The sequence below is a fragment of the Triplophysa rosa genome, linkage group LG15 (genome assembly GCF_024868665.1).
Source record: "Triplophysa rosa linkage group LG15, Trosa_1v2, whole genome shotgun sequence".
Taxonomy (NCBI): domain Eukaryota; kingdom Metazoa; phylum Chordata; class Actinopteri; order Cypriniformes; family Nemacheilidae; genus Triplophysa; species Triplophysa rosa.
The window spans coordinates 21,391,750-21,418,010 of NC_079904.1; the positions used below are offsets into that span (position 1 = coordinate 21,391,750).

General features: G+C 38.5%; 1 protein-coding gene across 17 annotated transcripts in view; it reads left to right on the plus strand.

The window, feature by feature from the left end:
• Positions 1-26,261, plus strand: part of nrxn3b (neurexin 3b) — a 282,277-nt gene that overhangs the window by 213,286 nt on the left and 42,730 nt on the right. For all 17 annotated transcript variants that reach the window (XR_008964385.1, XR_008964386.1, XR_008964387.1 and 14 more), the window contains one exon: positions 20,234-20,405. Coding sequence is in view for 14 of the 17 variants with exons in the window: in XM_057352254.1 (XP_057208237.1) it covers positions 20,234-20,405 (172 nt within the window). In the remaining 3 variants the exon portion in view is untranslated. The remainder of the gene's footprint in view (positions 1-20,233; positions 20,406-26,261) is intronic.

Genomic DNA, 26,261 nt, shown 5'->3' on the forward strand with positions numbered 1-26,261 from the left:
CGGGACAGGTATACACAGCACATCAAACGTAATACAAGAGCAACCAGACAATGAAACAAGAGGGCATTTTAAAGGAGAGACAAATGAGGGATAATTACACAGGGCAGGTGGGAAACATTAGACACGGCAGGGAAGCAATACATGAGACGAGAGGGGCGGGGCCAATGACAAGACACGAGAAAACACATGAGATATCAGACGATAAACATCCCATGGTCTTCTCACACAAAACCTAAGGCTTTGCCATGGCTCTGCTACAGGACCAAGAAAAACATGACTACATGAAGCAGAGCCATGACACATTTTGATGTTGTTTTACACTATTTCACACTTTTTGTACATTTTAATTTCTTTTGTAAATTTGTGTTTCTGTAATTTGACATTTTTTTTAAAAAACATGTTAAAATAAGCAGTACATTTTTTTTAAATGCCGTTTTTACAGTGTGTAATCATAACCTTTCAGATTAAAAATAAAAAACGTCAAACACTAAGCATAGTACAAAATAAGAGTTCAAGTACATAACAAGTACATCACAAAATTGCCATCTCCATTCCTTGATCGAAACGGTAATGATTTTCTCATTTGAGTTGATTTCAAAGAAAATGTCAGTTTGACGTCCATTTGACTTTAACAAGTAAAGTTCGTAAAAGAACCTGCATTTTTATATTCAAAACAGGGATGGCGATAGAGAGGTAAAAGTTACGGATTGCGGCTTTAAGCGTTCAGGTGCGGTGTGTATATGACTTTTAAAATCCTTGTTGTGTATTTTTCCCCATAGTTTATAATCCCATATTTCTGTATGTTTGTAATTGCCCAATCAATATTCTTCCCAAACAAAACGAGGACGATGTGAGATTATTGTGAGATTCAGAGTTTTAATTTACTCACATACCCTCCTTTTTCATTGTCAAGTCCCAGAGGAAACTCAAGTCTTAATGAGTTGTTCCATTGCTGGGCTAATGAGGCGTTGAAAGAGCTTAAACTTCAAGTCAATTTCACAGTTGCTGTAAACAGGAATATTAGCACATATGTCTGATTTGAATCTGATGATGTATTTGGAATAGAATAGTTTGGATCTAACAGTAGCAGCCGCTCCTGTGGATTACTCTACTGGCACACAAATGGCACTGCGTTCATGAAGCGACTCTAATGCGCTTAAAATGTTTAAAACTAGTTTAAAAGCCTAAAATCTTAAACATTGCGTGTCCTATCATAGTGTAATAACATTGCTTGTTTATCTCACGTTAGGTCATACAATCCACCATTTATTCATTTATCACTGAAGAATTTCACGTTTATAACCCTCCGGGACAATATTGTCCCAAAAACATAGTCTAAAGGCCTGTCCACACCGGGACGATAATCGCACGCGCTTATCGCCAACGTTTTTCAAGACGTTTTTCGGCGTTCATACCCGAACGATTTTCACTGGCGATGAGCCGAGTGAACGTGCAAATTCACTCCCTGACTTAATGCCTCGCTTAATGAAAAATAGAAACACCCCGGTACACAAGGTGGCGCTGTGCAACTTTATGCTTCTGACACTCGCTTTGTCACACAGAAGAAGAATTCCTCTTGCTTCCTCTTCGTCAATGTGTGCTCGGCAAGACCGTTTTGTGCTTGACCGCCACCAAGTCATGTTTTACTGTAACTTCAGCAGCTCCAGGCACGTGAACAAAAGTACCAATCTCATTGGTCGGCCAGTTTTTAACACTGCGCATCAAACCAAAAAAACGAGGCCGAGGCGTTTAAAAAAAATGCCGCTTACACACCTGCCGTTTTGCGCGTCAGTGTGCACACTCACATTGGCGCCCTTTGTTTAGTCACGAGGCAGTAAACGTTGACGATAAACGCGCACGATTATCGTCCCGGTGTGCACAAGCCATTACAATTCTCTTTTGTTTTATCAAACTGAGGGGCAAGTCAAAACTGTTTTCGGTGGTGGCTCAGACTCTACACACGTTTTATTTAATACATTCCAGTCATGTTTTTCTTTTGCGCTATCACACCTTTTTCCATCTGTTAGTGACTGCTATGTCTGTCACACCAGCACAACGAAATGTTAATTCAAATAAATGAGTCACCGTGTGGCCTCTGAACACGACCGCTAGGACAGAAAGACATCTGCTCTCATCTAATAAACCCTTTATGTCTTTTTCTTTCGCTGTGTTCATGTTAAGTCTGTCTCTTTTAATGAAGTAACTGCTCATTTGTGGCCTGTTACTACACAAAAGGCTTTTTTCATTTTACTAAAGGAGACATTATGTTTTATCAACTTGGCTAGTTTGTAATTTGTGCTCATCTTGAGTTGCACGTACATGTTATGTACAGTAGCATCATGTGGGAAGGTGTTTGATACCTGAAGAGGTATCTCGATGGCAATTGGTTACCTAATCCCCATGTTCTGGCCATGGACGTTTTTGAAGCCATTGATGTTTCTGAGCGGTGATGTCAGAAGCAGCAGACAGAAAAAATATATGTAATGTCATACTTTAAAGATTTTTTACATGACAGAGGTGAGACGACAGGAAATTGACAGGGTGAGTGAAGGGAATACGATTCGAAAAGACACAAACCGGGTCACAAACTTAGGTCGCCTGAAGTGCTATTGCGCAATATGTGCAGACCACTTGTCTATTGGCCCCGACAAGCATATCATATATTTAAGAGCCCTCTTTAAAATCTGCCACTGGCAAGAAAAAAACTGTTTCTGTCAGCATACGCAGCTACTTTAAAATGACCATCACTTGCAGAATGTGCCTTTGGCCCTCAGAAAGGTGTAGCTGTATGGCATTTAACAGCAGGGGTTGACTGCTCATAATAACCCTTCAAACCGTGACCTCTCGATTCCAAAGAAAATAATTTCTGGACAGGTTAATGCACGATAATTACATCACTGTAACCAGGTAGACGCTATGGACAAAGCAGAGAGGTCTGAGCTTTTAAAAGCACGGAGGTCCACAATGAACCCTTTTAACGGCTTGATCCTTTCTACTTCAAATCAGAGTTTGGATGAGAGGTAGAAAGTCAAAGATGAAGTGGCAGGTCTCCTTGATGGAAAATGTAGTTTAGTATTTAATTTTGCGGCAGTGAAATCCTGTTTTTCTAGGAATTTAGGAAGAATACTCGTGCTTGTCTTATGTATTCAGTGTAGAAACTACTGTACAGTTTTGTGAAATACTTCACTATTCTGGTGGTCAGTATTATAACTTGACAGACTCTCACGGATTTCGACAAGATCTGCATATTTTTAAAGATTACACTGTAAAAAGAATCCTCTTAAAACCAGTAATATTCTGACGTAGGAGGCAAGAAAAAAAAGCTTTTTTGTAAAGTAAAATGACATCTTTCGCACTATTTTACAGTGAACCAAATTTGAAGTTTATTTCTGTAATTTAACCCCGAAAAAAGTATTTATTTGAAAATATGTGAAAATTTTGTAAAATTACTGTTTTTTTTACAGTGTACACAATTTATTAATTTTATTTTAGGTTTGACTTTTGTAAAGTTGACCTTCCTTCTTACTAAAGTGAACCTTTGATTACTCCGTTAGCTTCCTTTGTCATAAAAAAAGAAATGAATATGATTCATATTCAGCTTCTCACACTGCTTGGATGACATAATTTTAGTAATAATAAATATTTGGTATTTTGGCAATATCCCAATAAAAAAACGATTGTGGTCCAGTGAAATTACTTGTTTTTCATGTTGTTTTACATACACTGTAAATTTGCTGTCTATTTCTATATTTAACATTTTTAGCCTTATAAAAAAATACAGGAAAAATCTGTAAATCATTTTGACAGTGTTTATGGTTATCATTGGCAAATTTGTCTGGGATATCCCTTTAGTGTTTGAAAATCCTTAAATCCTATTACTTAAAAAGTGAAACCTTGAATGTGTACTTATATTGCTTCGGTGGCTTAAAGACATGTTTATCTCAAGCTAAGCAACAGCTATGAAATTTACATAAACACTCGATGTGCATTTGCCTGCTTTGTGAGACCTGAAGCTCTCCGCGAGTGTGTCATGAGAATTCCGGATCCCCAGACCTGACACTCCAAACATCATGTGTGAGCAGGGAGAGAAATGTGGCCTGTCAATCATCCGCTAGAGCCCTGGTGGCTGTTTTATCAAGTCAATGCAAACAGAAGCCAGAATACACAGCCGAGAGAGTGAGAGAGAGCGAGATGGAGAACAGACGAAAATAAACGTCAGATGAAAACAGACAAACAGTGGCATTTAATGGGCTGCATGGTCTCCCAGGGCTCCGGCCGCGGCTCTGCTCCACGATTTATATTTCAGAGATTATGATAAGGAAAGAGACACAACAGCCTTGTTTTCGTTCTTTGACGTGTGCAATGGTGAAATCCCGTTTTTTATCCATCTTTTCTCCTCGAATTGAGTGGATGTTTATGAATGGGTATTAAAACTGATACATCATTTCTCTCTCGCTCGCACACATCTCTCAAATGGTTAAAGAAAGTGTTAACTCGCTCGTTCATGTGATAAACCTCAATGCTGGAAAATAAATCTTCTGGAAGAAAAGGACAAAACAACGATACCGTCAGCAGGGAGAGAGATTGACTCCCGCTGAATGTATTCATTTAGGATTAAGCTCCTGCTGTCTCAAACAGCGAGAAGTTTCTTTCTTTCCGACAAAATAGAGCAGAGAGATCAAACGAAACCGGCGAAGCAGATGCTTTGGAATTCTGTCGAGGATATTATCATACAGCTTGTTTTATTAATGTTGTCCTTATCCTCCAGACAAATCTCACCGCACAGTTTCTCTAAAATGCAGAATGTCAGCTGTGTAAACTTTTCTGCGACATCGTACGCAGTGAAACATCTCCGTGGTAATCCAAATTTGTACTTAAAACAGCCGTGACAAGACATTGTGTCAGATGTTTTGTTGCTTGATTTCTGTGGACTATTTGCACTTGGCTTTATGACATACTTCAGATTTGAAATACGCCTGTTTACGCTTATTTGTGTTTACAACCGCCACCGTCGCCTGGTTCCCGAAGCGCCGCTTAAAATGAGTGTCCGCAAGAAGCTTTTCAAATCCAGACGTTTTCAGACACGGAAGAAATTTTCGTAACATTACTATGTACAGTGTCTCCAAAAAAATCTCAGACGCATCAGGTTTTCAAAGCTTTCCGGATCAGGCGGATTGGCAGGTAAACACAGACCGAGACCGTTTCTCTTCTTGAGCGAGATATTTCACCACATCACCTGAAGTTGAAAGAGACTAGTAAAGCGTGTTAGTGCTGGTTTGCTGCGATGCTTCAGTATGTGGGAGTAAAGAAACCTGTTGAACTCTGATTTAATAATTTAATAATATTTAATAAATTTAATAAGATTTAATAATACAATCTAGAAACATGAATGAACACCTTTTTTGTTGTTTGCAAATATGTAATTGGCAAGAATTTCTCCCTATATCTGTAAAAAAGTTGAATTTTGTGTTAAGGATAACATATTTATTTTAATATACTATTTCATATTATTTTTTATTTTTTGTAGTATTTAAATACATTTTACACTATATATTAGGAGTGTAACAATGTTATCAAAGTATCGCATATGGCAATACAAAAACAGTAAGATATGTATCGTAGAGCTATGGCAATATACTGTATATTTTTATGAAATAGAATTTTTATATTTTTATGTTAAAATTCCGTTTTATTTTTCAGTGACAGATCTATTCAGTTTATATTAGTTTAAATAAACGTGGTTTAATTAAACCTTAAATGTTGTCAATTCTATAATCAAATAAATGTTACTAAACATTGTTAATGTCAGTTTCATATAAAACATTTTTTTTACAAATGTTGTGATGGAGTCGTAATCGTAAAAACAGTATCGTGCATGGGTCGTATGGATGATGATATGTAAATAATGACACAAGCTTCATTTTTGAGTCAATTGTTCTCACGATTTAAAAAAACGTAACAACGATGGTTACATTGCAGCGCTCTTTTGACGGCCAGATATATAATATGTGACACAACAGGGTCATCTTTTATTCATCCGTCGTTCCGTACAGTTTGTTCCTGGAGTTCCCTCAAACCCGTCTCGCTGATTTTGACAGTCCAGCGCAGTGCCGAGAAATAATCTTGACATCTTAGAGCGTCATTCAACTAAATTCCCCGTGCTATGTATTCTGGGCCCAGCAGCAGCCGTCAGTCACGCCACATGAGTTCGCACATACCTGACATACGTGCCTGTGAGCTTCTCTCTCTCACTCTTCATTCGCGAGAACCCATCAACCCGGAGACTCATTAGGACCCACAGTCCACTGCGAGATTTCACTACCTTTACGTCTCCTCAGATTTCTGGAAGAAGCGGCTGTCACGGAAGCTTCTGTTCTGTCTGCCTTGAAGGTGCTTTCGTGTATTGTGGAACTGACATTAGCCTTGTGGATGTTGCCTTTGAGATACTATAAACAGACGGCATGTCAGGGGATGAAGGAGGTTAATGTTGATCAGAGAGTGGGTTTGTGGATGTGGACCTCTCCCGGGGGGAGAAGAGTGACCCGGGTGACTGTATGGAACAATCTTAGAAATTTTCTCTTGGACGGAAAGAAAAAAAATAGTATTTGTGGGTGGTTTTCCAGGAGAGTATCTGAACATCGCATGGCAGTCTGGGTTTTGCTTTCAATTAAACCCTCTTTTAAAGATCAAACTTTTCAGAGAATATATTTTGAACCCCTTAAACAATCTCTTACAAAGAATTCATTTGAAGAGAAACATGTTTCCAACCCAAACCCTGTGAAAATCTTGCACATTTCTGTCGTCTTTATTAACACATCTTCAAATCATCCATGTAGCATAAAACTCGCACTTTTTTTAGAGCCGCGAGATCAAAATATTGCAACTGCGCACGTGTGATCACTCCTTTTTGTCTATTTTTAATGAAATTAGAAAGGGAAATAATTAAATATCATCCTGAATAACAAACCCCGTCATGAAGTGATGCTTTTGTGTGTTGAATAGAGATGCCAGAGACGCTGCTAAAGTACGTTTGATATAAAAAGACAAAGTTTTGGGTCACACTTGAAGGCGCATATTTGAGGTTTGAGTGTTCATCCTAGAATCTCATCCCTGGATGTTTAGTTGGAGAATCCAGTGTTTTCACAATAAAAGATTTGAATATACTGTACGTATCCATAGAAACCTGTCCAAAACGAAATGGAGAAACTTGTGTTTTTAAATAAATAAACACTGTGTTGTCCAAGTTGATATTGTGGCTTTATATCTGCTTAGTCACTTGCATATGTAAACCAACTCTAGATTGCAGATGCAGGTAAATTTAAATACATTTAGTATTTTTTAGATCATTCAGTAAAGTACACGGTAAAAAATGTTGGTTCAACTTAAAAATAGTAGTCAACACAAGTTTGCATCAAATTCATTAAGTCAACTAATATTTTTAAGTTGCATTAACTCAAAATTTTAAGGCAACCATTTAACTTTATTTTTTTATTTTTTTTTAACAAAAAGCGACAAATAATTTTGTACAGTGTATATGAGCATCATCCACAATTTATAGTGGTATAGTTTTCGAACCAACCCCTAAAGTTTCAGAATTGTGTAGTGCAAATTGCGTTCAGCACGTCTTGTCTCATTTGCTCTATTGTCTGATTTGCATAATTCCTTTAGTAAACCAGGTGCTAAAACAAAGCAGACAGTGTGCAAATAAACAGCGCTTCAAACTGGTGCAACTCAATTTTAGTGAATTCCCCCCTATATTGTAACGCACTCTCGGGGACTGCAGAGAGGAATGACAATGAGTTCATATCACCAGTCAGATTCCCTCACAGAGGTGTAAGCCCACACCTCGACAGTTGACGGTTATTTCCATAGTTTCGTTCTTTGATGCTTTGTGATCTTCTGATTTCATGGTCATGCTCTTAATATGCAAGTGAAGTCTCCGAGACAGCTTGCTTTCAAAGTGTCCAGCGCACCAAAAAACTAGGCCACTCACAATGATCATGCCATTATGCTATTCCAAGAAGTAGACAGGCGACCTAGATTCTCTCTGCTATTTATCCAACCATTTTACCTATTCTCATTGGTCCCCTCCTCCATCACCGAGATCCAGAGCGATCTTTCTCAATCCATCTTACCCGGGAAACATCTGGCCGATTGGCCACTTGTCACCTTCCCATCTCCTCTGATGGAAAGCCAGCGGGCGCTTTTCTCGGGGCGGTGGACCGTGTTAAAAACTCTTCTAGGCTGGTTCACAGCACGGGGTCCTTGCGCATTAGAAATCACCGAGCTTTTTTTTCCTTGGATTTTAATCATTGCTTCATTTCGGATTAATTTTCTTCTCTCGCCATTGATCATTGCTAAAAACTAGCCGGGGATCCATTGATTAGGGTGAAGCATATTGGCCGCGTTCGTCATCGCAGCAGGGAGGACGGTTACGCGCGCGGAAAGATGAGATCTTCATACGGTAATGGCGTCGTACTGCGAGGTCTGGTTTTGTGGGCATGCTCTGGAGGGTCTGGTTATGAGAAATAAATGCGCATTAGCGCGCCATGACCCGTGACAAAGACACCGCCGCAAATCACAGGAGGACCTCTCCGTGAAAGATTTTCTCATCTTGTTTAGACAGCAAGGAACCATTTATCTCTCCGGCTGGTTTTCACAGCACTTTCCTCCATTACATTACAGCCCCTTTCTCTCAGACTTGTTTATTTCGCTGGAGTTGAATTCAGATTAGTGCTGGCCAGACAGCTGCCTGTGTCTGCAGTCTTTTGATGCTTTGGCAAGCAAATCTGCGCCTGTCGGAGAATGAAGAGGCCCTTTTTTGTGCTTCATCAGCACGCCTAACATCTCCATAAGCCCCCGTAGCTGGAAAACATCCTTACAATGCAACGGTAGGTTTTGAGGCCCTCCTGCCAGGCATTAGCATGTTGCATCCTGCTGTAAAAAGACCAATTTAGACCAGCATGGACTACATGCTTGTGGTTTTGCAGTGTAGCCATGTCGTTGGTCAGCCAAGTATGGTCTTTCTGATTAAGCTTGTTAACCGAGGGAGGGTCGCTGGTTAAGCTTGATAAGAAGCCTGCTAGGGACGTCTGAAGAACAATAAATGCTGGTGACCAGCAGTGCTGGGTATTATTGTATATTGTATTAGTGGGACAGATCACACCTCCCAAAAAAGTCATCATTTGTTCACCCTCGTGCCATTGGAAACCTGTATATGACTTTCTTCTGTGGAACACAAAAGATATTTTGAGGAATGTATCAGTGGTTTTGTATCTATATAATGGAAGCCAATGGGGGTCAGTGTTGTTTGGTTACCAACGAAATGTCTTCGTTTGTGTTGCGGCAGATTAGAATGAAAGTCATACAGGTTGGGAATGACATGAGGCAGTAGACAAATCAAGTTTACATTAGGCGTTTTTGCTCAAAATCATTTTGATCACATGACTCAAGATCATTCATTCACATAAAACATTCTGCACTAAAAAGCCGAATAAACTAATGGTGCTTGACTGATTAAATAAACTTGTTCCCATTATAATTCAGAATGTGGAATGAACGTAATTTACTAAACCAGGGAGCTACACACCAAACTCAATTTTGACATTCATTATTCTAACTGTGGTAACAAATACAATTTGGCTCTACAAAAACATCATAAGTAAAGTTTAGTCATGATTACTTAATGGAACAGTTCACCCAAAAATGACCATTCTGTCATCATTTACTCACCCTCGAGTTGTTGCAAATCTGTATAAATGTCTTTGCGCTGATGAATACAGAGAAAGAAATTTGGAAGAATGCTTGCAACCCGTTCTTGGCCACCATAGTAGTGCTTTATAAATGTCTTTGTTCTGTTTAACACAAAAGAAGAGATTTTGAAGAAAGTAGGAAAGCAAACGTCCATTGTAATTATTCCTATTATGGTAGTCAATGGTGGCCAACAACTGTTTGGTTACAAGCATTCTTCCAAATATTTTTCTATTGGTTTTTGCCAGCAGTATTATTCAGGATGGGTTAAATATTTGATATATCAACAATCCTCGGTCTGCGGGTCTGATCTTGACATTTAAAGGAAGCCTAGCAGGTGTCTAGGCGGGCAGCTCTGGCTGGATGGAGGAGGTCCAGATCTTCTTGTTATTTCCACTTTATCTCTTCCCTTTTTTGTTTGTCCTTTACCTGTCACTCTGCCTCCCCAAACCAGGGCGTTTGTGCATTGCCCGTCAGCAGCAGGTTGTTTGTAAAAGTATTCCACCTGGAATCACCCCAGATTTACTGTAATACTTCTGTCATATTGCTCATTTTACTTTCAGGAGCAGGAGATGGTAAATTGTTCATCGCACTTTGTTCATGCTCTCTACCAGAAAAGGAAAGGCAAAACTTAGAATCACGTTACCATGGCAACTCGAAGCTCGCCGTCCGTCATCGGCGCTTGCTGAACTTTACACAGCATCTGCGGCTAGCTATAGGTTATGCACGCCACGGTTTGTACATATAGTGTCTCAAGCTGCGATATCTGTTTGATTTCATGAAAGTGCATTATAAATACAATACACAGTTTAATGGTCCTTCATTAGGAAAATAAAGAAACATAGATTTGACTCTGATTAATTTATGTAGCACAGTTTTAACCGTGGTCCAAATTGAAACGGCTTTAATTCGCAAACACATTTAAATTAAATATCTACAGCGCGGATTCCAATTTGATTACAAAGCTGTTTCAATTTCATTAACTAAATCCCTAATGGACTTTCGCAGCTCTGTACTTCCCAGTATGTTACTTTTCCTTTTTTTAATGAACCCCAGCCGAGCGATTCAAAGCGTAAATCTAACCAAGTTTAGTGAGGTTTCTATTTAAAAACAAGAAAAACAGTTTGACAGCGGGGTGGGAAAAGTCAAGATGTAATCTCTCAAAATAAGTCTTAATGTATTTTGAAAGTCTGCTTTTGATGTACATTTATCTTGTTTTTAAGATGTTTAGATAAAGCTTTTTAAACATGTTAAACACTGGATGAGAATCTACAAATTTGTATTGTGGCTATGACAACGCTCAGTACCGACGCAAGTTACAAAGAAAAAATATTGTTGCACTTTCCAAAAACGAACGGGCATGTTGGCTTATGAAATCTAATGCAACAAACTGATAGATTAGAAAGGTGAACATGTATTTGTTATAATTCTTCAAAACTTGAAGTCTTCATTTAAGTTGTCAAAAGGCAAATAACAAACTTTTTTACTTAGGGGGCCCCAAGATGGAACCAAGGCAGGGGCACAGATTTTGTGGCTTTATATGAAATATAGAAATGTATCATACATTTTATGCAGTCAAACATAAGAATAATAAGACCACCAACAAAATCTATTGATGTTCCAGCATTGTATAACAGTTTTGGTTGAATTTAAATTCTAAGTTTAAGATTATCATTTTTTATTTCGGGGGCCGCAAAGCTATGCACTCTACACAAACGGGGGCCTTGCAATGAAAAAGTTTGAAAACTACTGTTCGAGCCTTTTTATATAATACAGATTTGTGATTTAATAAAAGACTTTGTGTTTGGCAGGATTTTGGGCTAGGTGTAGATGGGTGCGGCGTGTCATCCACCAGACGTGTCTGTTGTGCAACCCCCAACCACGCAGCCAACATCCCTTAAAAATGACACCTAGCTTTCAGCAACTGCCTAAAACTTCCATTCTCCGGGCATATTAATTTATTTGATTAAAAAACACCATTTCCCTCATTATCCTGTAGCCAGTATATACCTACAATGCTGTCATTGCAATGATTGATTCATATCGAGAAAGACAGAGAAAGGTGGACCACGCCGACTGAAACCTCACTGGAGGTCATTACCGCTTTACCGCCGTGGACCTGTTCTCAAAAGGAAGCCCAATCATTTAGTCTGTGCTCGGCGCTTAAGTGTGTTACAGGCAACTCATAAATCATCGCGGCATGCACGGCTTGATTTGTTTGAGAGGGTAATTGAAATGTCTGTTATGTCCCAAGCCAACTCAAAGGGCATCATTGAGTTTGTTGCAGTAGCCGTTGAACTGTAATGGAGAATTCAAAATTTCCTTATCATTCGTAGCGGTGGCATTAATGTGTATAACTTTCAAAGAGGTCTGTGATACCTGGAGAGAACTATCAGTTAGCATTCATCTCAGCGTTTGCTTTGCTGGCATGGGATCCATCCCGGAACTACGCAACCGGATGCTATCTTTGCTTTTCCCTAATTTAGTCACGTGGCTTGTTACGCTGAAGCTGTAAAAAACATAGCTTGAAGTTTTAAGTGTTAACACTGGTCAATGTAAAGCACTAGCACTGTGGGTGTACATTACATGTTCCTATACATGCCCATAAATTGGCAATTCTCACGAAATCATGGTTTCAGATGTCAAACATGATTTTTTTTAAACACTCGCATGAACAAATTTCCTTTTTATTCATTAAACACAAGGTATAATATGTTTAAAAGCATTCATTTAAAAACTTTTACTGACAGTTTAACACAATTTTGAACTTTTTTTTCACAAAAAAGCCTTCTCAAGTTCTCATTACCGTAGACATTTCAAACTGTCAACCATGTTTTGCTAAAAAAAAGCGAAGCTATGATGCCAAGTTTTTATTAATCATACACAATGAGACATGAATGAATAATATTTTAATAGAAAATTATACGTGTAGCATTTTTTTAAATGTGTAAAACTATTGTATTGGCAATGAGAATCAAAAAAGTTTCACTATTTCTTCATTTTTATTATACATGAATATTATGTCAATTTTAGTTTGTTTTTTTGTTATTTGAGAACATTTAGTAGAACATCCACTTGTTTTTCTTTCAGAATGTTTTAATTTTACTCTCTTTAAATTACAACATATAATGCACTCAGACAAATCGGGGTGCATCACGATAATGATAATTTCAGAAGATAAAGCAAAAAAAAAGAATATTTCATTACTATTTTATAATTATGCTTTGTCCAAGGTAGAGAACACAATTATTTTTATTATGGTCATTTTTTGTGGTCATTTTCATGACCCAAACGATCTCGCATTAAAGATAATAGAAAAATTAAAACTACAATTGTAATGTTTTGTATGAATTTATAAGAATCATAACTCAACATGTATGAAATATCACCTGAGTGAGTTTGGCGGCTGTTTATCGGATGGTCAGATTTTCTTTCATTGAGGCACAGAAGATGTTCTTTGGAACATTCTCAGATCACGCTGGGGTAATATGGATTGTCAGAATTTGCACAAATGTGTGGGTTCCGTGCCAGCTGGAGTGCATGCTGCAACAATTCTAAAGAGGAGCAAAGCAAAAACTGGAAACTGGAAAATCCTCGTAATTTGTTTCTGTTATATTATGCTGTCCGTATAATTTGTAATGTATGAAAGTAGAAAATAATGCAAATTAAAACAATTTTCACCAAAGGTCTTAGACTTGAAGCCAAACTTAAAAATAATATTTATAATTATGACATTATTTATGGTTTTCATCTATTACTGCACATACATATAAATGATGTAGATTTCTTATCAGAGCATGTAGTCTTAGCAAGATCAAAAAGTACTACTCTAGTTAGCTTTGCATTGTGCCAAACATAATAAACGTTTCCAAAAGAGTTTTCCCCGTTTGCATGCAATACCAACAACAGGCTATGCAAGGTAAATATTTTATAACTCTGACCCAGAGTCAAAAAAGAAGATCAAAGTGAAGTGTTTGACTTTGTGGGAAGACCGAGTCAAAGCCGTTACCCTTCACAATAGTGCTCAAGTCTACATTCAGTTTGCATTTGCTTTTCACAGTGCTGGACTGTGCATTTTAAGTAATGGCCTTCAGTATGATTCATGCTATTAAGAAAAAACTCTTTCAAAGTGAATATGAAAGCCTACAGAAACCATAAATGACATTAGTACTGAAAAGAATATTTCAAAAGCGCTCACGAACTTAGACAGACAGACATTAAATAACAAATGCATGATATTGAATTCTCATCCTGAATACTCTGTACCAAATATCAAATGATGAATTATTGAAATGTTATACCTTTATTATGAGACAATTTTTGAGACTTTGTATATCACAGTAAAGTATCTGTTAAATATAAGCGAACCTGACGTCATGTTTGTGTGGGTCCTGGTATTTTTAGTCTTTTAGTGTATGCACGCATACACTAAAAGACTCCACCCATCAGATATAAATAAACAATTTGATTGGCTAAAATAATTATTAATTGTAGTAATAATACGATTGTATTATAATACAATATATTACATATTTTTCCCTATATTTAATATATGAATAATATATATTTAGTTTCACAATTGTATTATGTGCTATTGATATATTTTTTTAGTGTAGCTATGTTTAATTCGGTTTCATTAAGTTTTTATTTAGTTCCTGTTAAGAATTTGTATGTATTTCACTTTATTGCAACATTTCTAATGTTCATTCAGTTTTTTTATCAAATAATATTTAGGCCTATGTTTTATTTGAGTTTTATAAATGCGTCCAAAGGGTTAAAGGCAACATTGAGTTACATTCCTGCACATTTTCACATCCTGTAATGGGCTTTAATTATTAAGTGTTAAATAAAGAACGACTTCCTTAGAATCAGGGAATGAGGGAATGGCAAACTGCCGGCAACATTTGGAAAAACTGCAAGACTACTTCTACCTGCCGCTCCACTCGTTTTGGGATTGAGTTAATGAAGCGACCAGTATGAATATGTATTGACATTTTTTCTACTTAGCATGACTCAGAGTATGCGGTAATGAGAACGTGCCTCGCAGCACTTAGACTGCTCCCCAAATTAATAGGCAGAGGAATCGCGCAAGCAGTCTGTGGCTGAGGAAGTCGGAAAATGCGTATAATGAATCGTGAGGGAAGGGGTTTTATGTAATTTATTACTAAACATTCGGTGAGACATGTAAACGTTATACCTATATGCACACTTACAGCATATTATCAGGTGTGACGGATTGTTGATTCATTGCAATTGTTTTTGTGAAAATTATTTTAAAACTAGTTCTGAGTTCAAGCTAAAAAAAAAACGCTCCAACTTTCTATATTGAACATCTTTTAAAGCTTGTAATATAGTCTTTTAAAAGGACACTATGTTAAAGTGTTTCTTATATTTTTCCCCTATGAATCTGACATCTAACCCATATTCAGAAATGGAGTACTGGGCTGGGTTTTCCGAAACCTTCTTAACGCTATGTCATTCTTAAGTTATACCTTAAGAGTGGTAGCGATATATTCTTAAGAACGACGTAGTGATACGAAGGTTTCGGGAAACCCAGCCCTGATGTCATTTGCACCAAATTGATTTTGTTTCAAGTCAGTATGTGAATAATACCGCCCTCTAATGTACACTTTTGTCTGCGCTATGCGGTCCCTCATCGAGACTCATTTATACTCATTATCTGCAATGGTGCAAGTGTGTCTCTACTTTAAATATTCAGCCGTGTTCCCATTCCATTCACGCTGCGATATTAATGTTGGAATTAAGTTAGCAGGAGGGTCTTGACAGGGCCATCACTTTTCCTAATGATGAGAGCCCTGCAGACCTCCAAATGCTACAAATGTTCTCTGCCACCCTCCAAATATCACGAAATCACTCTAGCATTTCACGGCTGACTGGCGGAAGAGGCCCTCAGTGCTTTGGCCTCGACTCAAACGAGAGGACATCAATCTCATCCAATCGATTCATCTCCTGCATGTTCCGCGATGCAGTTTTGATGAGCTCTAACCTCACGCTAAATTTACCTCTTAGGTCATGTAGATGGTCTATGTAAACCTATACGCAAAGATCAGTGATGCATTTGATACTCGATGCCCCGATCAGGGGTCGCGTGGTTGTTTGATGCAAGAAGCCACAAGTATTTTTACTCATTTCTAAATCCCTTGGGCCGACCTGAGCTTTCATATATTGATATATTATGCAGATGAGGACTGAATAGAAAGGATTGCCTACTCATTTTGATCATCTGCTTGGAAGTGCTGATGTTCTCTGACATTGATCTTACAATCTCCTTGAAAATGTATTGAATTCAAGTCCAAATGTAGGTATATTGCACTTTTCACAGTTTTGCATTGTTGCAAAACAACTTTACAGGAAATACATTTTAGCAGTAGAGACATAAGATAAAAGCTGTACAGAAATAAGGAAAAAAATGAAACAGGAAAATTATAAAGTACTAGTACTGTCAAGTCGATTAATCACGATTAATCGATTCTTAGGTAAATATTTGGATGTATGTATTATGTATAAATATAAATATATTATCATATTCCTAAATATATTCATGCATGTTTGTGTATTTATAAATACATATAAATAAACACACCACACATGTATTTACTTTAAAACCGATTAATCGTGATTAATCGATTTGACAACAGTGTAAAATCAAGTAATTGCATGGTATAATGCATCGTATTATTGCAAATTGTCCATAAGATGTATATTAGCACAACTAACTGTTTTAGCGAGCAGCTTGCATTTCTTGCACTGCATTCGTGATTTTCGTTCTGCGCATAGTTCCGCGTTGCGGTAGCATAGCCGAAAGGACAAGATACTTGGAGAAGACTAAAGCTGGCATGTGGATCGTAACCTAGCTACAGCGTAAACAGATGGCACAAAGTACTCGCGGTGATGACGCAAATGACTGTGGTTTGTGGCCAGATAATTAAAAGTGAAGACAGAACTCCAGGGGAGTGTTGAATTTAACCGGGGTTCGGACCAAACGATCAAAACCAGCCTAATTTAGCCTAAACATTTGCTGCTGGACGGTGGGTAACTATTGTTGTATTTTCACTGATGATGGTTGCTGCATATATTTCAGTCCCTTGCCAAGAGATCAAGGTAGCGCACTGCTGTCTGCCGCAGAGATAGAGGCTTTCTGGGAGAGATTTGATGCCTGGGGCTGACTTTGTGTTGGAGCCATTGATCGGAGGGACGGAATTGGATTGTGTAGCTTATTACTGGTGTCAGCGAACATTACATGTGGGAGAGATAGAGCCCTTCTGCATCAGCACAGGCCCCTGCTGCAACTCAAATTACTTTTATCACTCTTGGTTACCCCGGTACCACCCACGGCGGAGCGACGCCAGACATTACGCTCTCAGTCGCAACGAAATTCACCAATAACCTTGTAAATGTTTGTCGCCATCTGGGAAACTCCGCATCAGGTTTTATATAAGAGAAAGTGCAATGTTCAACAAACATCAATCTTGTCTGCCATTCCCTCTTTAATGAAAAAAATGATATTTCGCTGCTGCCTTGCGATAACATGTTAATGCTGCTTAAAAGCTTAAATATGTGAATGGACCATAATAGCGTATAACAATGGACAGTCATTATTATCACGAGGAATTGTTTTATTACAATTTAGCTTTACATTTCTAAGGTCTGAAAAGAAAATGAAGTGCTGTGGGCCAATGCAATGTAATTGGAAATGTCAATCTCACCAGCTTGGATATGCAAGGTGGGAGTCCGAGCTGGACGGTGTTCCTTGAATTGAAGAGCTAGAGGGAGAGAGATTCTACAGTAAGGCCCCTAGTGAAACTTTCTGACTCCTTCCCATTTGTTATCATTTCAACCCTCACAATGGAAACTGTCTGAATTTAGAAATCTAATGATCAGATGGTGCTGCCCATCCATCCATTACTTCATGGGAGTTAGCAGATCTCAGGCTCTGCGGGGTCCAGAGCAGCTGTAATCAGAGAGCTTAAACCAACTCGAGTTGCTGCGTCAGGGCCCTACAGTGCACTTGCGAAAGAAAATTACTGTGCACGATGGTGAAAAAGGATTTGGGTGCACCGGTGCAAGAGACGCCTGACACCCGTTCAAAATGCACAAATTTAGATGGAAAAACTCCCCGATAGATCTCACGACATGACAGATCCTATTTGGACACCCCAATATCACAGGAATGTTAATAGGTTATGCAGATGTTCTTTCATAACTTTTAGGTAGTGTCCAGACAAGCAGCTTATTGAATATTCATAAACCATTTCAGGTAGCAAGTTAGGCCTTCTTAAAGTGATGCAACTCAGATTTTTGTTAAAAATAAAGAAAAATCAGTTATTGAGCAACTACATGAATTTTCAAAACCTTAACCTGGTTCACGACGGAGGGTTAGTTAGACTTAGGTTATGACTGTAAGAACTTGGCTTTACAAGTCATTTAAGCTTTTTTTTACACTACATTCACATTTGTTTACGTTTGACATCAACAAGTTTAGCAGTTTAAACGTATTTTTTAAGTTATATCAACTCACTTCTGGTTAAAACAGTACAAATAGTAAATAGTAAAACAGGTTTAAAAAGTAAGTTGAAATGACTTGTAAAGCCAAGTTTACACTTTTTTTTAAAAGATTTGTTTTTGGCATTTTTGCCTTTAATTGTACAGCTGTTTGTTAGAGAGGACAGGAAGCGAAGTGGGAGGGTTCGGGAAAGGACCACGAGACGGGAATCGAACCCGGGTCACCCGATGTGCAACCGCGCCACATGTCAGAGCACTGCCCACTAGGCTATCGGCTCCGATCCAAGTTTAAACTTCACAGAGAATTCACAGTGTACAGTTTTGCAAAAAATATCAAAACCGTGTAAAGATAAATACGTAAAGTAACCTGCAATTTTATTTTTAAATACAGATGGCGATAGAGAGACTAAAATTACAGATTGCAGCTTTAACTAAACCAATGTTGGGCAACGCCTTTGTCTTGTAAACAAGTAGAGATGCACCGATACTAAATTTCTCCACTGATACCGATAGCCAATTATTCAGTGTGATATCTCGATAAAGATTCTGAAGATTTAATGAATATTTCTTAACTTTCTGAATGTTATTAATTCATGTAATGACATTAATATTAAACATCATACTGGTAATGTTTCCTAACATTTTCTATATACAGAGCACAAATTCATTGCAGTTTCCTGTCCTCTTTTGATTTCCATGACATATATCGCCATATCGGCCCTGATCATTACACTATCGGTCGATAGCCGATAGTGGAAAAAATTACTTTTATCAACCGATACCTATTATTGGCCGATATATCGGTCCGTAAATAAGTATACAGACTCTAAAAATAATATTAAGATTAATAAACATCACTTTTTATTATACCATACATAACAAACAAATCCTTATTAAAATACAATGATGGATTAATGAAAATCATAATTAGATTTCATGGTTCATAAATTACTGATCTCTGGAGCCCTCCAATATGCTGTAGCTCATTCAACCGTCCTCTTTCAATAGGAACTACATCGACACATGACAGAAGAGCATCCCTAAAAAGAGTGCTCTTCAATAAAAATGTTAGTGTAGGGCCCTCTATGTACTTCACACCTTTCTTTGGCACCAACAGACAGCACAAACACTGCGTCACAATGTAGTAGTCTTCAGTTTTTAGCCAAATTAACATTCATAATACACTGTTCATTAAAACATGACATGCACCTCCACTTTAACTGGTAATTGCTAGAGTTGAGCTCTCACCGGTAGGTCCAGGGTGACGTTTGTTAAAAGTGGAACATGCTGGGAGCATTGGGAAGCCCTGAGAGAACGTTGAGAAACGGTCTGGAGTGTGCGGTGGCAGATTAATTTATCACGCACTTCGGGACATAACATCCACGTGTTTATTTACCTTCCCTTTTGTTTGAAAAATGGCTTCCTGTGTGCCATGCCTCGAGGACAAGTAATTACACCTTCAAGAGTCCTGATGGGGATTAAAACAAACGACACGAGAAAATAAATGTACTCCATCGAGTCTGGCATGTCACCAGACCCTTCGTGACGTCTGCGCGAGCGTGAACCTTGAAAATGAAATGGGGTTTGTGGCTAGCATGCTAGCTGTAAGTCATGCTAGCTGAGAGTTACAGGAGCCATATGGGATACATATGTGAAAGGTGGAGGAGCATCTGTCGACGTGTTTGCAGAGAGTCAGTGCGAAGCGCATTAGTCATTGTTACACTCGTGTCCCACATTTCTGTTGGCAGCTTTTTCTTATCAACAGGATTTTAAAAATGCAGCAGTCTTGGCATCCAGATACATTCGCGTGTTCTAGTTGGCACCGTCTGTGCGGAGGTTTCTAAAAGCGGATCGCTTTAACGTGGAAATCTTTAGGCTAGCACCTTCATCCTCGCATGCCGAGTCAAATGTGTTTGGTGTTTCTCCACTGACGAAATTGTTTCTGTCGTTTCTATTCCAGGAGGAAGGAAAGGTGGGGGTAACCTTCAACATCGGCACCGTGGACATCAGCGTCAAAGAGATGTCTACAGACGTCAACGATGGGAAATATCACGTGGTGCGCTTCACAAGGAATGGGGGGAACGCCACCTTACAGGTGGACAACTGGCCAATCAACGAGCACTTTCCATCAGGTAACATTTGTGGCTTTGAAATGGGAGTCATGGTTGTTCAATGTAATAGCTTGGCCAAAAATGTCTTGAGGAGAAATTTATTTGGTGGTCTATTTCCTGCATTATAATGAGATTTCAAGCATGCAAAAAGCACTCAAATGCATCATAAAAAATATATCAATATTCTCAGTCATTATATTCTAGCTCTTCTAAGTCAGGGGTTCCCAAACTTGATTTTTGTAACTTTTGTGTTTTTAGTGTCAATTATTTTTATTTTCCCATTGTACTGGAAGAACGAAATATAAGTAATTGCAATACCAAAATACTTTAAGCTGTTGGTTGATGCAACTCACGAAAGCAGTCTGAATTATTTGGTTACGAATCTGAAATCATGCGGACTACTATTGTGATACTTCCATGGAGATTTTCTGTTCTTATAATAGTCTAAAAGTCTCATTGTAATGCAGTTTAAGGAGCCATCAGTACATTATTTGAAATGTCTCCTTTCATGTTCCTAAGCCTCACAAGTTTGGAACTACATGAAGGCTAGAAAATGCCGTAAAGACGGAATTTTTGAATTTTGTTGAACTGTTAAGCCCACTGGATATCACCTGCTCTCAAAGAAATAGAGGGTTGTACGCAAGGAACGACATCACTTTTCCACACACTTTATGCCCGTGCAATTTCTAATCTGCATGTTTCAAGGCATGCAAATTTCCAAAAATGGAAACAGGTGTTCATAATTACAACACCGGTCTCCTCCTCATCGCGGGAACGGCGAAAAAACAGAACGAACCCTACGAAGAGAAAAGCCAACGCCACTTAGCTCTCGATCGACTTGGCTTGTGTTTCTTTCATAATTGTACTCTGAAACGTTCATATGTGAGAGCAATCAAGCCTGGGCACCTGGTCTGCTCACAATGCTACCGCTTTTGTCCCTGCGATTAGCTCCGTGACATCTGGCCAGCTGCTTTCCAGAGGCTTTGAAAGGCAAAAGGAGGGCAGGGAGCGGGTTTCGGGTGGCATTGCGGCAGCTGTGGGAGAACCAGCCCTAGACCTCTGTGTATCTGTGACTCCCAGACTCAGGAAGTCAGCGATGACGGACGAATACAAATTAGTTCATCAAATGCAGCAGAGGTTCGGTGTAGGAGGCCGTGCACTTCCTAGGGCATACTGAAATACCTAAAAAAAAAAGCTTCCTCTCGAAAACCCTTCACACTCAATTAATTTGGGTTCTCTGTCCCCCACTTTGATGTCTCTGTTGCTTCGGCTCCCTCCATGGGAAATCTGGCCCCTTCTTGTCCAATTAGAAAGCGGCTCTCCTCAGGGTTACTAGAGCTGTATTCAAAGGCAGGCCTTTCAAAAGACAGAGTGCTGTAAAATGACCAACACACGGCGCATGAGGGACAGCCAGGAGTATTCAGGCTAACGCTGCTATGACAAGTCAATTAAATTCCAACCGGATGTCGTAGGAAAGAGCCATCGCCTTAGGTCGCAAGGCTAAATATACCATCTAGAAAATGTGTTTCGCCTATATGTTGATAATAACGCTGCACATACTGATGCCAGCGACTGGAGGTGTGCGGTGGCTTTTGTTGGAACTCTTGCATCATTCCATCTCAAAGATATGAAGTAATCGTATAATGATGTAGTCAATGTGAAACGTTCATCCAGGACACAGTATTTTTAAATGATGAGCTATTTTTATGCAGGTTTGAGGATGTGTACAGAATCTCTGCTGGATCGTGTGTGTGTGTGCGTTTTTAGAGAATAGAGAATATAACCATGTTCTGTCATGAAGAAAGCTGCTGTGATCAAATAACCCAGCATTTGATTACCAGATATTTGTTTCTGTGTTGTTGTTGTTTTTTTGTTCAAACAAGATGGGAATTTGCAATTTGGGTGGATTGTCAAATTAGCTAGAACACACTTTTGAAACAAAAGAGAGTGTTGGGGATGTTTTAGAAGAATCTGAGGGATTATTTTGATCACATCTATCTCCATCCATCCATCCATTGATCCATCCGTCTTTCTATGACATCATTGTCTTCAATGAGAGATGCACCGATACTAAATTTCTCCACTGATAGCAATAGCCGAGTATTCGGAGTGAAATCTGCCGATATCAATACTGAAGATTAAAATGATATTTCTTAAATTTCTGAATGTTATTAATTCATATGTTGACTATAAATATTGAACATCAAACTGGCGATGTTTCGAAGCATTTTCTTTACGGAGCACAAATTCATTGCATTTTCCTGTCCTATTTTGATTGACAGGATATATTGCCACTGATTATTGGCTTTTATTGACTGATACCCATTATCGGCCAATATATCGGTGCATCTTTATCTTCAGTAATCAAATATACAGTAGTTCATTTTTACACATCCAACGCATTAACAATATCCGCCAGATCTAATGCCGTTGGTCTGTCGTTTCTTTTTGTATTTTCCTTATATGGCGTCAAATGTTCTCACAAAGCTTCTCTGCACGTCTGTAAAGATGAAAACGATGCTTGTCTCGTTACAATTTTGAGTGAATCATGACTTAAATTTCTGTCTGTTATTCACGCAAAGCTTTCTGATGACTTTAAAAGACTCGTAAAAGAGAACACAAATCATACAGACTACTTTTTATGGTAATTTATATGCGTTTTTGGAGCTTGAGAGTTACAATCACCATCATCTCATTCCTCATCCGTGTGTTGAAAAACTCGCAAAAAGTAAAACGGCTCTGAAGCGACCTTAGGGGTAATATTGAAGACAGGATTTTGCTTTTGGGCAAACTGTTCCTTTTATATTGCTCCTGTAAAACAGTATTGTTTATCTTAATACTTTATTTCTTTATTTATAGTTTGGGACATTTTATCAGAAAAATATTTGATGTATGGTTGTAGACAGGAAACAAAGTACAACAAAACTGAACGTGCTATTTAGATTATTTATGTATTAAATGCAAGTGATTCATCGTAAAGAAATGCTGAAGGAAGATTAACGTTTCTCTCGCAGCTGATCAATAGAAACATTTAACATTTAAAATCCTGTAGGCTTTTTATTGTAAGCATTTTTAATAATGATATATTTTTTTAATTATTTAGCATTTTTGAAATGGGTAAGAAACCACTGAAGTCATACATTAGCTACCATCCTATACAAACACCTTATTCTTCTTAATATACTAGCAGTTACTAGTACATACTACCTACTATTAAAAAAAATATACGAGACGCAGACTTCAAGAGGTCTTTTAAACGCATAGTATGCTACATTGTCACATGACCTCATCGTGTCACATGCTTAATTCAGCAGTGTCAGATATTACACCATGAGTCAAGATAATTTGCCTCGATAATCGAATTCTGAGTAAAAATAACTCTGCTTTTGGCAGATACAGTATGTAAAAATTGTGACTATTATTGCATCCAGTCCATTTGTCATTGTCACAATGAAAGCGCACCGTATAGGTGGCATACATTATTCCACACGGTCTGCTTGGAGCTTATTCCATGCATACATCAAATATGCATACTGCATAGTGTATATACTGCAAAAAGGTAATGGTTAGTAGTATGCAACGCTTGTTTGCTTATTTCTCTTCAACACCGTCAGTAGACAACATTACTCTGTGAGATCATCAGGACGTATCGCCCCTTTCAATTCAATCAATGATATTTCGTATTGGCCTCAGTTACACGCCACTGCCGTGAGTCGATGCTTATTAAAAGGTCAATGAATTTGACTCTAATTTTCATTAAAGCGCTGCCTCGGATGACGTTTATCTTTTGTGCCGGTCCTCGGCTCTCTTCATCCATTTTTCAATTGCAGATTTGGTAATTTCCTCTTTGCTCATTATTTCACACCGTCTCTCTTGCATTCGCACACACGCGCTCATACGCTGGTAATACGGAGGACATTCAGTGGTTGTAATTTGACAATTATTGATTTCAGTTTCTCAGTTAAAGGCTGTGCCATCTCTCGAGTAATTACAGGCTAGGATTCAGACTCTTAGACTGAATAGCACTTGAAATGCTTCACCTCGGTGATTCTCGGCGTTCTCGCTCCGCTCAATAAACCGCTACCCTATCCACGCAGCTGTGTTTTCATGGCACGGTGTGAGAACTTTCAGCAGGCCCATGATTCCCTAGATTAGCCAAAGCCAATAGCGCTACTAGAAATATCGAATGTAAACACATTCAACATAAAGCATTATGGGTAAAAACACAAAGATGTGTTCATTTCTGAATTAAGCTATAGTCAAATACATTTTTAAGCTTAAATTGTAATAAAATTCCTAGATTGTTCGTTTTGGTGAGTGAGGCAGATTCGCAAAGGCAACAAAGCTCCAGGTGCTTACGTCACAGTGTACAGCACACAGATTCAGTTGATGGACTCTGGCTGGTGTGTGTGTTTACTCTGAAGAAACAGGTGGCAGAAGAGCTAATGGAAGGGAAGCAACAGGGTCATGCACCTCCTTTGGGTCGCTGGGAATTCTTTTGCCTCCCTCAATAACTCTATTATTTTTCCATGAAGCCATCAGTATTTCAATGGCTGTCTGTTGAGTAGGTGATGCTACGATCACTCTATCAGTTGCTTTAGGAACACACAGGCGACATGGCTTTCCCTTCAATATAATCAGTAATGATGCAATGACATAGAACGTGTACAGATAATCAGAATTTGATGATAATGAAATCAAGACTGATGATCAATGGACAAGAAGCTAAAACGTGACAATTCCCACTCAGTCTGCTTTAGTCTGATTGAAAATCGTATTAATATTGCATTTATACGATGACAAGGATTAATCTGTTATAGAGATGCACCGATACTAAATTTCTCCACCGATACCGATAGACGATTATTCAAAGTGATACCTGCCGATATCGATTCACTTTTTGAATGTTGTTCATTCATATAATGACTATTAATATCGAACATCAAACTGGCGATGTTTTGTTGCATTTTTCTGTTCTCTTTTGATTGACAGAATTAGGCCTGTGACGATATATATCGCGATTCACACTAATTATACCTGTCTATGTCGATTCTGAAATCGCAAAGGCTTAGATTCTGTTTTATGCACAGCTCTTCTGTGAACTACGGCTCTTTGATCAGTAGGAAGTACTGCTCGATCTAAAATCACTACGGCTGCGTTCGAAATGGCATACTTCCTTATAGTAGGCAAAATGTAGTAGGTGAACGAATAGTATGTCCGATCCGTCAGTATTCATAAAACAGTAGGCGAGAAATATCCGGGTGGTGGAGAATTTCTCGTGAGATTCGGACGTGCGTATACTAATGTTGCATCCGAATACGCCTACTCGAGAGCGCCCTCTGGCTTTCGGGATGTGGCGGCGTTTAACCGTAATCCATTGAGAAACTGAGCATAAAAATTACACGATATATCATCCCAGCCCTAGACAGAATACATCAGCCCTGATCATCGGCTGGTTTTAAATTATCGTCCGATAGCCGATAGTGTGAAAAAATGCTTTTATGGACTGATACCAATTATTGACCGATACAGTATATTGGTGCATCTCTATTGGTATCGTTTATTGACATTTTGGTATTATGACCACTGTAATACAGAATAAAGGGCAAACTTTTATATTTTTTGAGGTATGGCAGGTTTATTTTAGTCAACATCCAAACTTTAAAGAAAGCACATATTGAATTCTGGTTAGGTGTCTGGCACTTGGAGTAGCAACTAGCATCAGGAAATTCATGAAGCACAAACTTATGTTTGTCCTTGGTTGTCTTGGCGATCAGCGTCTCTGAACGAGGGTTTTCACACTGTTCACCTTTTGTACAATTTCCTACATTTTGTCCTTTGCTAATAACAGTGGAATTCGGTGTGTGGTACGGCAAA